The sequence below is a fragment of the Leptonotus elevatus genome, chromosome 5 (genome assembly GCF_054856555.1).
Source record: "Leptonotus elevatus isolate MCC_2025b chromosome 5, RoL_Lele_1.0, whole genome shotgun sequence".
NCBI classification, from domain to species: Eukaryota; Metazoa; Chordata; class Actinopteri; order Syngnathiformes; family Syngnathidae; genus Leptonotus; species Leptonotus elevatus.
This window is the reverse complement of record NC_141243.1, coordinates 4,530,336-4,544,229: the sequence shown is the minus strand read 5'-3', so window position 1 is coordinate 4,544,229 and position 13,894 is coordinate 4,530,336. Positions and strand designations below refer to the sequence as shown.

The window sequence follows — 13,894 nt, the reverse complement described above, 5'->3', positions numbered from 1 at the left end:
ATGTCCAGAATTATATATTAAACTTAGATTTCTGTTTTTGGCGGGTTCCGTAGTTTATTTTTTTTATTTTTTTTTTAGATTATAATGCTACACGTTGTGTGATATTTTTTGATGATTTAACATTTGAGCGGGTCACATCGACCCATGGACATTTTTGTTTAAAAAAATAACTAACACAACAGGAGGGTCACTTTCTCATCTTCTCATCAAAGTGTATATTAGCTATTTTCATATCATTTGATTAATTATGGTCAAGAAATGCCACTGGATTTGATTTTGAAAATCAATTATTTTATTTTGGGATGTTGACATCATTCAAACAGTAATTGTTGTTTTTAAGGAAAAAAGTAATACTTTTCTAACTTTTAATGCCAGAATGTCTTTACCATTTTGTGTCCCAGAAGTATCATTATTTGCAAAAAAAAATTGACTAAATTAACTAAAAAAAAATGTATATTTAGTAGTGGTATCAGGCGATTAAAATTTTTAATCATATAGCGCATGATTTTAATATTTAACTCACGATTAATCGCAAATTTAAAAATCTGTTCTAAATGTACAATAAACAGGTGAGTGGTGATTGGTCACCACCTGAGCACATGTGATGCAATTTTCAGTCGATAGCAAGTGACAAAATGGCTGCCCCCTGAGATGGATGGATTTTGCTGCTTAACTCATATTCCACAAACAAAATATTAATCAGAATGCTGCGTTTAGACTAGTGGGGCTGCATAGAACATATTGTAAAGAAAATGTGGGGGTTTGCCTCCCCTTTCGATGTTTATAACACCACAACACTGATGCTTAGCCTTTCAATGTTATTTTGGATTGTGTGTTAGCATTAAGCTAACAGCTCTTTCTTCAGGCAAATTTATGTGGTTTGGTTAAAAAAAAAAACAGCATGTAATTGTATTGTTTTGTATTTAATTTGACAGTGAATGTTAACTGGGAGCGACAATAAATATCTTGAAAACCCTTTTTGAAGATTTGTTCACGACTGCTGCTTGCTGCGAAGCAAGCAGATTAACCAAACGTCGACTTATGTCTCAAAAAAACTCCTGATGGAACAAAAAAAAAAAAAAGAAAGAGTACTGACTTTTTATGTCACATTCTCGGTGTTGACAGCAAAAACGCACCCACAACATGGCAGGTGCATTATCCACCCCAGCATGTGACCCGTCTGGCTGCCAAGAAATAACAACGTTGGCCATTTCCGATCGGACTGGACTGGGTAAGAGCAATCGTGTGCTCATTAGAAAAGCTCCCAACACCCAATTTTCTGTCACTCTGGGACGACGGCACAAAAATCGCCAATTATCAAGGAGGGGGGGGGGGGGGGGGTTGAGGTTGAGACTCCAGCGGTGCGCGGTGCTACTGAGCCGCCAAGTGGACTGTCTGCGAACTTCATCACGGGGGGGGGGGGTGTTTGGGGGGGTCCTTGGTGCGCGCCCTGGTTAAGTTGTGCAATCACGCGCACACATGAACTACTAATATTAAAAAATATATACATATATATTTACATCATGGAGTCGTTCAGAAATGCGCATTTCTAATCAAACGATCAGTGCGCAGTAATCAATCACGTCCGATTTATGTGCAAACTTTACACACAGCACTGCGTCCGTACTCACCATCAGCGATAAAGGTCTTCATGGTTTGAGGCGGGCTGTTGGTTTTGTTATGGAAGCTGCGTAAATCCAGACAGAAATCCACCCAGCGAGGAGGTAATTGGCAATCCGGAGGTGAGAATCTCGCCGAAGGGGGGGGCTCGGCCAGTCCGCAAGCCCCGCAAACTTTAGCCGCGGCTCTTCCCGAGTGGGCAGCCCGGTCCGTGCCTGCACCCGAGCTCAGTCATGGGTGGCGTCTTGGAGGAAAAGAGTCAAAGATAAACATCCAGCTTGGGATCGACGCGAAAACACGCACGCGCGCGCACAAAAATGGAAGGGAAAAGTAGAATCAGCTGTGAGGGCGCAAAAACAAGATCAAATCCATGTTTTTAAAAGCACATATCCTCTTGTCCAATTGTGTAGTTCCCAAGTAGGAAGAAGGGAAAGTGTTGTGTGGGTGCGCGCTCGTGTGCGCGGTGGTGCTGAGGGAGGGTGAGGAAGGGCGGGGCTGCGCGGAGGAGATGGGAGGAGGAAAAGAGAGAGGAAGATGGAGAGAATTCCGAGATAAATGTTTCATGTGTCCGTATCACGCTACTAAAACGTCCATCCGATCATTTCAAACAATCGTCATTGCAAGAGAAGAAGAAAAAAAAAAGTTGTCTTCTTAACTGCGTTTTCTGCCTGGTTTCACTCCTGCCCCAAAGTTATTTTTAGACGGACCCATAATCCCTAACGGTACAGACATTGTTGTTCACGTAGAGAGCATTTTTAAGAGAGAATATGACACTTAATTGCTTATTCACACAGACATGTCTTGCTGCGCAGTGCTGCGTGCTCGCTGATGAATGTTTTATGTGCAGCGGGTGGGTGGTGGTTGGTGGGGGGGGGGGTGGGTGGGTTTGGCTGGCTTGCCGGTGGGTGGCTGGCTTGCATAGGAAGGTGACGTGAGGCGAATTGATGCGGATCGGACACAAGGCAGGCACGCACCTGCATGCGAAAAGAGCCAGGCTTGCCTTCTGGGACCTGGAGCCTCCTCGCAGGGATCAGACCCCTTGAAATCATCGAGGAAGAAAATACAGCAGGATGGGTTCAAAACGAGCCAAATGTGATTGCAAAGTATGAGTCACTCTTTTTTTCCCCACTTTGAGATCCATTTGGTGTTGCTGTTGTTCCCCCCTATGATTGATGTAGAGATAAACACACATGGGTCGCACTGGCCTGATGCTGTGTTGAGTTTGATGTGGTCGCGACGCACGCTGTCCAATCTGTAGCTCTACACCTCCCCCTACCGGTGCACACAAACATTTTTCAGCACCCGGGACAGAGATTCTGACTCCCTGTACAAAATGGTGATTCTCACTTTTGATCAGAGGTGCATTGAGTAGCCGACATATTTACTCAAGTAACAGTGCTGTTACTTAAGAAAAAAGTAGTCCTCCGAATAGTTACTTAGAGCAAGTGTTCAGAGAGAAAACTACTCGAGTACTGAACAGTACAATTTGAAAACATCCAATATAAAGATAATGACGCTCAATTTTGATTAGAAATGCAGCCAAACATTGTACTCGAATAAGAATATTGCTACTTAGAGTAATATGACTCAGTTAAAAGAAAAAAAGTATTCCTAATAGTTGCTTGAGTACTGAGTAAAATAACTACTCAAGTACTAAGCACCAGTACAATTTCATAACATCCAATACAAAGATAGTGATACTCAATTTTGATTAGCAATGTAACCAAACGTACTCGAATAAGAATATTGCTACAGTTAAAAGAAGAAAAGTATTCTAAATAGTTACTTGAGTACTGAGTGAAATAACTACTCAATTAGCAACTACAATTTCATAACATCCAATACAAAGATATAGTGATACTCAATTTTGATTACCGGGTAGCTTTGTACCCAAACATTCAGTGGAAACAAATCCTAGCATACTGAGTAACAACATCAAAATATTGTACTTGAGTAAGAGTACTGCTATGAACAGTTACTTGAGTAATTACTCAGGGAAATTACTCGAGTATTTTCAACAGCACAATTTATCATCCAATACAAGGATAATGAATGATACACACTTTTGATCAGCGATGGGTAGTGTAGCCAAAAAGTGTACTCGAGTAAGAGTATTGTTACTTAAGAGTAATAGACTCAGGTAAAAATAAAAAAAAGTTTCTTGTTGCTTGAGTAGGTATCCAGTAAAAAAACGATTTGGGTACTGAATAACTGTTGCACAATTTATTAAAATTTAATCACAGCACAAACGACAAGTAGACGAAATATAAAGGAAAATTCAAATGTAATTGTTTCTTAACTGTATCACGTTATTTAAAAATACAATGATATTTACCAAATAACAGCGAAATAAATCAGAGACTTGATTGCAATCCAAATACAGCATTTTTTTCTCTCCAAGATAGTCCAATACTAATAATATTGATAACGCACATAAAGGATCTCATTAGCGGTCATAATGTAATGTTGTAGCTGTTTTGTGTGTACGCTAAATGTTTATACACGTCACTCAATAGCAGCTTCATGCATCTTGCGTGTAAAACGATGCAATCTGGCAAAGCATCCCGCTGGTGCTGAGACGACTCGTGAATGGAAGCGACAGCCAGGTGGGATTCAGCCGATATGGAAGATAATCCCACAAGTTTACAATAAACGCCAATGTCAGAAATATGTCAGGGAGCCACTCGGCCCGGCTCAACTGGGTCGATGCGGGAAGGGGAGGGGAGGGGAGGGGAGGGGAGAGGAGGGGAAGGGGGGGATGCCAGATGGCGGTGCAAAGCCGGCGCCGTAGCTATGTGACCTGCTGGGAGTGAGGTCTTCCCGAGAGCGGAGGAAATGCTGTCACCTTTCGCAGTGTTGTGTGGCGTCGCTGGTCGACAATATGCGGCGGCGTTCGTGTGTGTAGGCGTGCTTACGTAATGCTGTCATGTATGTTGGAAGCGTGTGTCCTTCAGCGGTGGACACGCTACAGAATAATATGAGTATTCTACAACAGATGTGTTATTCACGTACAGTAGGCCTACGTGTTAAAAATAATCAAATTGCTTATTTGGACAAATGGGTCATTATTGCGACAGTGTTGCACCGTCAAAAAAAAATAATACCGGTAACTAAAAGTGTATATTAGCTATTTTCATATCATTTGATTAATTATGGTCAAGACTAAAGAAATGTCACTGGATTTGATTTTGAAAATCAATTCTTTTATTTTGGGATGTTGACATCATTCAAACAGTAATTGTTGTTTTTAAGGAAAAAAGTAATACTTTTCTAACTTTTAATGCCAGAATGTCTTTACCATTTTGTGTCCCAGAAGTATCATCATTTGCAAAAAAAAATTGACTAAATTAACAAAAAAAAAAGTTTTATATATAGTAGTGGTATCAGGCGATTAACATTTTTAATCATATAGTGCATTACTTTAATATTTAACTCACGATTAATCGCAAATTTAAAAATCTGTTCTAAATGTACAATAAAATGTACAATAATTATTTTTCATACTCTAGTTAACATAAAAGTGGAAAAATGTTAAACTAATAGAAATATGGCTGCGTCTTTTAGTCATTGATACAGTCATTTCATAATAATTATTTAAATTGAGTTAAAATAAAAAAATATATGTATACTGGACTTTAAAAAAAATGAGTGTAATATTGGTTTGTGTTGAAGTTCTTTTTTCTGACACTAGATGGCATAATTGCACTTGTAAGAAATTAGTGACAGCTCAGCGCATTTTTCTTTTCATATTAAGAGCTACTTAATCTTTAACATGAAGTAACTTGTGAAATTCTGCACATTTTTATAACTGTAAAATACAATTTGACCCCAGCCTCCACAAATATATGCATTATTATTAAATTTATTACTGCAAATTTTTGACGTGGACTTGTCTGCTGCAGAATTCCCCCAGTAAAGGCTTTCCAAGTAAATAAAAAAAAAACTCTGGTGTTAAAGGAACTTTAAATTAACTCAAAATTAACACAATATTGTGAGCCTCGTTATGTTGCCGCAATACACCAAAGGGATCTGTGAGATGAAGAGCCAGGATGAGGTGTTAATTCTGAGATATATATGGATTTGTCAAAGTATCGGAACTTTAGCATGTCTTTTTACCATTATTACAATTGTATAAAAACAAGCGTGTAATGGGTTTAATTCAATTATTTATCCACTTGCATCTGCCGAGTTTGACACGTGAAATCAGCAACTTGCGTTTTTACTGTGAAGCTTTTAATTAGACGTGTGCATCTTTCCGATAAAAATGATTTGTTGCATATCTCGATACATGATTACGATACATTTCTTTCTTCTTCTTTTTTTTGTGATTCATTTCAAGGCCAGTTTTATTGATCTACAAAGGAGAAATTCCTCCAGTTACAAAAAAAATAATAAAAAAATAAAGGAAGCAAGCGGGAGGGGGGAAACCAAGGCTGGTACTCCAGGGGGGGCACAGTATGAACCTGGAAAAAAATGTCAGCACAAAAAGCTACATAAAAACATTCCAACAGAGCTCTAAGATTTGGCAGAAATAACAACAAGCATCCCAAGTGATTTGATTCGATGCACATTTTTTTTTTAAACCAAAACCAATTTTACGATCCAATTGGTTCCCGTCACATCCAATGTGTCGGGAAGGCCACTCACACGCTATCTCCTCGACGCTTTCAAGCGCAAACGAGTGAAAATGACGCAGGTCTTGAGGTTAGAAGCCCAGCACAAGCAGTGACTGTAAATCAACCAAGTTGGGGTCATTATGGTGCCAACGGACGACGGAGATTGAATATATTTAATTCATAACAGTTATGGAATAAGTCAAGCTGTTGGGTCTCAAAGGGCTCCGACTGGCGCTCGACTGCTCTTTTCCTCCTGCACTCTTGATAGATCAGAAAGGCCATAAAATGACTTCCTTTATTAATGCCAACATTGCTGTCGTTGCCATCCAGTACAGTAGGTTGGTGTTAATTACGGTTAATATTTTTGTCAAAAAGCAGGATTTTTAAACCAGTCTCTCAGTTACATGTTCAAAAATTCTTTCATTGATGCAGCGTTGAGGTCATGAAGTCCCCACAAGGACCCCGGGAGTCGTACATTCTTATCAAGCGTGACGATGTTGTAATGTAACTTTTTTGCCCTGATTGAGCGCTCTCGTTCTCTCGCTTTCTTCGTAGAAGTACTTTCAAGTTCAAGAGTTGACCATTGCAGAGTGACAATTGAGGTGATGCAAGAACTCTGCATGACAAAAAGCTGCAATGTTTTCAAAATAAATATATGAAAGTTGAGTTTTGGAGGTAAAGTTATTTGTTTGTTTTTTATTTATAGTCTTGGGTTAGTCATAGTGTAACAAACTCATAAATGACTGTTTATTTTGGATTCCTAATGTCAACATCCTGTTCCCTCCATGCTTTATTTTTTGAGTTGAAAATGTTATGTTCAAGCACTTTTATTTTGGCGCACTTCCGGCAGTCTAGGAAGTGCTTTCCACGAGAGGTGTCTTTACACTGAACAGAAAGACGTTAACAGAAAAAAAAAGAAAAAAGAAAACGGTCCGTGATTGATTCAACGTGTTGCTGACTGAAACGCAGATTAACGGTTGTTGCTGTCTAAGCACCTAGCTGGAATGGGGACAAGGTATTTGTGTTGTTTTATTTGTTTTATTGTGATTTTTCATGACGTGAATTACTTATGAAAATGAGTTTTTGAATGTTATTTTCCATTGAAGTGAAGCTAATGATAGCTTCTCATTAGTAGTAGTTCAATGCTACTGGCTGTCTGGTTTAGCTAGCTTTTTCACATGTAGGACTAAAAGTTGTGTTGAAGGTATATTTGACAATTGTAAGGACTGTCATTTATGTTTATTATTTGTTTGTTAACAGTATAGCTCTTTCGGTGTGCCAACAAATGAAAAATAGGAAGGAATAAAAAAAAATCTTAAAAATTAAAAAAGGAGACTTATTAGGTGTGTACACTTTTAGTTTTGCATCACTACACCGCTCTCTTAAAAAAAAAAAAGCAAACTAAATTCGGTACAGTACAGATTGTAGGTCACAATGATGTTAACTAAACTATAGACTAACAGACCCAGCACAGCTTTATTATTATTAAAAAAATAAAAACATAAAATATTTATTCTTTATTATTATTATTTACAATTTCACAATTATCCACAATTTAAGACATTTATAATTAGATATAACTAGATGATAGTTGGTCGTACCACATCATATTTTCGTTCATACTTCGTTATGAGGCTGACAATTAACAATCTAACAAAACAAGCTAGCTAGCCACACAATGATGAAAATAATATATTTGTTGGAAAAAAAATAATATTTTTTTCAGGTCACATGATGTCCAAATAGGACCACAACATTTTATTTATTTTTTTAACATAGTTGTGAGACAGTACATACCTGACAACTGTTCCGATGGGTTCTTGACTGTCTTATGGTAGATACAAACTTCTGTCTTTGAATGTATTTCAAAATAAAAGTCCCAAATTGGTTATTTCTTTTTGGTTGCACCACATGATAATTCACAAACGTATCCATCACTGACCCACACAATTTGAATAGGGGTGTGTATACTTTTTATGCCCAAAGTGGCTGCACCTTTTGCCATCTTGAGAATAGTCTTAGCATAAGAAAACCAAATGAATTTGGCTCATGCAAAATTCAGTACAAACTCATTAAAGCTAATTTTAATTCACTAATTGCCACATTTTGGCAAGTCTTGGGCAGCTGGCAATCACGAGACTGCATTTCTTAACGCTTTTGTTTTTTTCTTACTCCTTTCTAAACGTGCAGTGCAAAAATGTTGACACCGCTTTCCCGCCTCTTGCTCATTAGAGTCAGATATTAATTATAGCCAGTCGGGTGACAACTCATTTTTGTCTGTGGCCTGCAGAAGCACACCAGCCGTGATGAAATTGTTTTTTGTCCCTCCAGTCGGCAACATCATTAACTCATTGGAGTAAAGACAATGTGGACTTGTAATTATTCGGATTCACTCGGGTCCAACCATACACGCTCACTCTTGCGCCCCTCGTTGATTAGGTTCCGCTCAAACAGCAACAACATCCGTGACGGACCTTTTGGCTCATGAATTAAACACCTAGTCACCCACCGCTCCCTTTTAAGGGTGCCGGTGGCAGTGGACGCACGAACGCACGGCATGTGACGACTTCAATGGTCATACATCAGCCGGCTTGACAAGGCTATATTCCTTCAGTCTGTCACTGAGCCCAGAGAAAGTCGTTGGAAATTCATTCTCCTGCAAAGTCACGTGGACTGGCCTGACCTTGATTCTCCGGCTTCCGTCTTCATGTCAGAGTCGCAGAAAGAGAGAGAGAGAGAGGGAGAGAGAGGGAGGAAAGATAGAGAAGCAAAGAGTGATGCTTGGATGAATGTGGCTTTGTGCATCTGTCTCATGCGGGTTGGATTTGTTCTTGTCTATCAGGCGATACGGCCGCCGATCGCAGACGTCAAGCACGACGACTTCCCTCCTGCCGCCTTTTTCGGTGCGCGCACAATCGTCACAACGACTATGTGGAATGATTTGAAATCACTTTCACATTAACTCATTCACTGCCATTGACGGCTATAGACGTCAAAAATTCATTTGAACTATTTCTAGTAGTTTAACATTTTTTACCACTTTTGTTAAAGAGTATTAAAACCTAGAAAAAAATTTTTTATTGTACATTTAGAACAGATTATAAAATGTGTGATTAATTGTGAGTTAAGTATTGAAGTCATGCGATTAATTACAATTAAAGATAATAAAAAATTCGGGGTGTCAGGCGATTAAAAAATGTCATCGTAATTAATCGCATGACTAATCACAAATGTTATGTATGTTCTAAATGTACAACAAAAAATACTCTATGAAAAAATGTTAAACTAATAGAAATAGTTCAAATGAACTTTTGACGTCTACAGCCGTCAATGGCAGTGAATGAGTTAACTTATTAAAACATGCAATACGTTCATGATCTTGAGTCCAAACTTTGTGAAATTAGCACTGACATTCTCGAAATGCAAATGACACTTAGACATTGAAATTCAAGTAATGGGAAGTCATCACAAGCTGAATGAACATATTACATAAGGATGTTATTATATCTGTTTATTCAGCTTGAAAATTGGCATGAATCACAAGCTATTCGCTGCCAACTGCAATATGTGATTTGTTTGTTTTCATGTCATTTCACATTCTTTCTGTTTTCCTGTTGTTATTGTGCCCAAATGGATCCTGACACGGAAAATAAAAACAGAAATTAGCCTGGGATTTTTTTATATATTTTTTAATTTTTTTTAGCATGGTACAAAAACATCCCATCACATACTGTACTGTTCTGAAAGCTGAAGTCATTTTTGACATAGACTTTGAGCACAGACATTTTTAAATAGAGCAAGTAGCAGAGAAGATTACACAGAATTAGGCACAAAAAAGGAACATACAAAATTGTGTTCAGACTCTTAGTTCATACAGAAATTTATTTTCACTGTATTTCCACTTGCCAGAACCATATTGCCGCTGTCATCCTGTTGATCTTCCAGATCCAAGAAGTAGAACACGGACTGCACTCAATTGAATGTTATATTAGTTTAAGACTGCCAAAATATAAAATGTAATCATTTACTATGAGGTAGAAAAGTCGAGTGTAGTGTAGTGACTGACAGAGACTAGAGAATACTTTATGCAAAGAGTCAGAAGTACACTGCTCTTTTTAGTTTTGTATTCCCAAGGGTTCGACAAGAATAAATGCCGCAAGATTACAGAGGCTGGCGGTGGCGAGAAATGCGATGTCTAACAGCTACAAGATGCTGTATGTCTATTAGCTGATCTAAAGGTTCGCTGGTCCTGCTTCGCCTTATCTTATGGTAGGTTGAATGAAGACACCAAATTGTCCATAAGTATGGAAGTGGGTACTTGTTTCTCTCAGGGCATTGAATCGGTCGCAAACTAGATTGTCCGGGTTCTCTTAGAGGAGGTTTGGACTCTCATCTGAGGAGTTTGCATCGGCTGGATAGGACAGCTCTAGCCTCAGTGTTGGTGTGGAAACCCAATTATTTATAGCGAGAGGCACGCCCAAATTCTATCACTCTTATCGGATGCAAAACGACAGTCGTTCCAAGGTGACCTCTGTATTTTTTTAGTTAATTTTTTTATTTTATTTTTTTAAGAGCTCAGTATTGTTCATTCTGTAATTTTACCGATTTGACATGTCGTCATCATTGCTCCTTTTTTTTATTTTTATTATTATTATTTTGTATGTGGGTGTGTATGTGCGTGTGAGTGTGTGTATTCATTAGTTCACCAAAAACCTATTAAAAAATCCCATGCCGTTCACCTAAACCGAACACCGCCGTCAGGAGACCCGAGGAAGGACCAAAGAAAGGAAAGTGAAATCCAGATCACTCAGTATTTAATGTAACGTCATTGGTATGGGATTGGTACTTGACCCTCTATTTTTTTTGTATTTTTTTTTTTTTACTATTTATATGCGGCCACTTGGTGATATACACGAAAATAACATTTCATTCTTATGTTGACAAGAGCAAACTATAACGTGCCTTCACACGATTGCTGTAATCTGGAGGCGGGTCTCGATCAGATCAACTTTGAACCTTTTTGCTTCTTAGCCCCGAGATGTTGATTACACAGGCACTATGATTGGCTGGCAACCAGTCATGGGTGGTCTATAAAATAAATGGATGGATATTTCAAAACTATCAAGATTAGCATTTTTATTCAAAAGGTCTCCCTCATATATATAAAGTCACAAAAATATTAACTTTAACTTTAGTTGTTAGACTTTTTGGACAATGTATTACCAAAAGCCTTCCACAATAACAATTCCCTTCTACACATATCTTTGTTTGATGTTCTTTGGCTCTTGGAAGTCTTACATTAAATATTATTTATTCATGAAGAAGAAGGATTTATGAGTCCCTATTTAACAGTGTGTGGTCGTTGCGTTTGAAAGCACGCTACCCCAACACGCTATTATGTCTAATTTGTACACATATAACAGAACAATTTGTGCATTTGTTAAATAAAGACATGTCATTGTGCAGGTCATGTTGACAATCTCACAAGAGGGGGTTGAGGGGAAGCTCTTTCAGTTTCTTCCATCACAACCGCTCTCGATTATTTAGAGGCCTAATACCGTCTCTGTGGAAGATAAAGCCGATAACACACGGTCTCTGAATGGAATTAGACAATTTGCTTCACTTCATTTGGCGTAATCTTCCCCGCCAACCACAATTCAACTAGCCTCCCACTTGACAATGCTGCTCCTTTACTATTAGAGCCTGAAAAACAAAAAGTCCAAACTGTGGTAAGAGAGACAGAGTAGACGTCACGGCACAGCTGCTACAAAGGAAACAGCTCACTCAATTCCACCTATCGAATTACACAGTATTAAGGTGGTTTATGATTTACTGGTGAATTCCAGGCTGCTCTTTGTTCACACGCTGAGTGGAGGCAGATCTCACTGCAGTTCTGAATCAGATTGGATTACAAGCTTAGACTCCTTTTTTTTCTCTTCTCTGTTGGCAAAAGCTTCGCAAAAAGTCTTTTCTCCCGGTACAATCAGATTTGTTATATTTTCAGCTGCATTTACTGTCGAAAGTCATCGTTTGGCAAGAGATGGAATGTAATACTGTGAAAAGTTGGATATTAACAATCTATCAATTGATCATTTATTAGACTATAATCTAGAGTCCTATTTAGATTCAAACGTAATCCCTGGCCACTGGTGCTGCGTTTGGTACGTCCGATCATATAATGAGATCACGTTGGATGTATACATGCTATCGTGCTGTGACATCAGCTACGTGTGGCATACTCTATTTGCATTGCACAGAGACATACTTTCTGATGCAATGTTGTGTTACACTTTATATGCAGTCTGCTGCAGAATCATATCAGGGAGATTGTTCAGATTGTGTGAAAATACGCAAATCAATCTCACCAAGAATATTTTTTCCCTCTCTTACAAAAGAGGATAAGACATTAAGATTGCACTCCATGAGCATCAAGATTGCACTCTGACTGACAATAAACCAGGGCGGCGACATGAAGATTAACCAAAAACATGCCATGTCTAGAAGATTATTGTTAATCTGCGCGTCCGGTTTGCACAACTGTTCCTCTTTTTCGGAAATATTGTCTCGCAGACAAAACAAAGCCTCAACCTATAACTATATACTATATAACTATACTCTCAAAAAACAACAACAAACCTATAACTATACTAGAGCTCAGACGCAAACCCAAAATCCACATTTGCTAGTCGTTTATTGTTTAAGCAGCGAATCCCGAATCAACTAGAATGGGATACAAATTGTACTTTTGCTGAAAAACTCATCATAATCCAAAAGTTTTATTTACAACATATGTTGTCCAAAGTGCGTTACCAAGCCTTATATTGACTTTTTTAAAATTTATATCAGTGTACCAAAACTGCATGCGAGCGACATGCTAAATTAGCCTGTCCTTTCCTAGCGCTAAGTTACTTGAGGCTAAATTAGCATGTCCTTTCCTAGCGCTCTCCCACTCACCGTTTTACACATTCTAGTATCTCCTTGGATTTTAATAAATAGGCTATTCAGAGCGCTATAGGAAGAAGTTGAGCTCAAAGCTTTTAGCTGTATTTTGTCAGCTTTACCCATTGCTATTTTCATTTCATATTGCGCTTGCAAAAGCCATCTAAGCTGGCCTTTTCCCGGCTTTCTTTATGCTGTGTGTGTAATGTGGCGGTGTGGAATACGAGGGTTGCAGTCAACTGCCGATTTTGTCGCCTTGAGGCAGAACACTGCCAGTGTGTAAGCGGAGTGTGACGTTTAACACCTAATACTCACTGCCCACGCCCCGCGTGCCTTTGTTGAAAGCAACTTTTCTTTGTCGGACTGACATCACCGAATACGTAATTATCTGAATGCGTGATGATACAGCTACTGTGTGAACACGGCATTATCCGCTTGGCGAGTTCTGTCTGAAAAGGGACAAGTGAAAAAAAAAAAACTCTAAAAAAATATATGATTGCATCAATTTCATAGTGAAGAAGTGAGAAAACGACTGAAGTTTCCTATATTTTACATTCTAACTAATAGAATGAGCTTTGATTGATGACTGATGCTTCGCACAAACAGCAAGTCACTGGCCTGTTTTGATTGGAAATATGAGCTGATATTGATTTTAGATTGCCTTCCACAAGAGGCTGATTTTGTGTTAACATGAGTAAGTAGCTAATCAAGGGCGTATT

The 13,894-nt window shown here is 38.5% G+C and overlaps 2 protein-coding genes across 4 annotated transcripts in view; one reads left to right on the top strand and one right to left on the bottom strand.

Annotated features, from left to right (window-relative positions):
- Nucleotides 1-2,411, bottom strand: part of rtn4r (reticulon 4 receptor) — a 56,298-nt gene extending 53,887 nt beyond the window's left edge. Inside the window, exon 1 of the mRNA XM_086077163.1 lies at nt 1,632-2,411. Coding sequence (XP_085933289.1) covers nt 1,632-1,653 — 22 coding nt within the window. The 5' untranslated portion in view covers nt 1,654-2,411. The remainder of the gene's footprint in view (nt 1-1,631) is intronic.
- A 4,708-nt stretch (nt 2,412-7,119) lies between these two features.
- Nucleotides 7,120-13,894, top strand: part of LOC147173423 (uncharacterized) — a 61,448-nt gene continuing 54,673 nt past the window's right edge. For all 3 annotated transcript variants that reach the window (XR_015094842.1, XR_015094843.1, XM_086076117.1), the window contains exon 1: nt 7,120-7,251. The gene's annotated coding sequence lies outside the window, so the exon portion shown is untranslated. The remainder of the gene's footprint in view (nt 7,252-13,894) is intronic.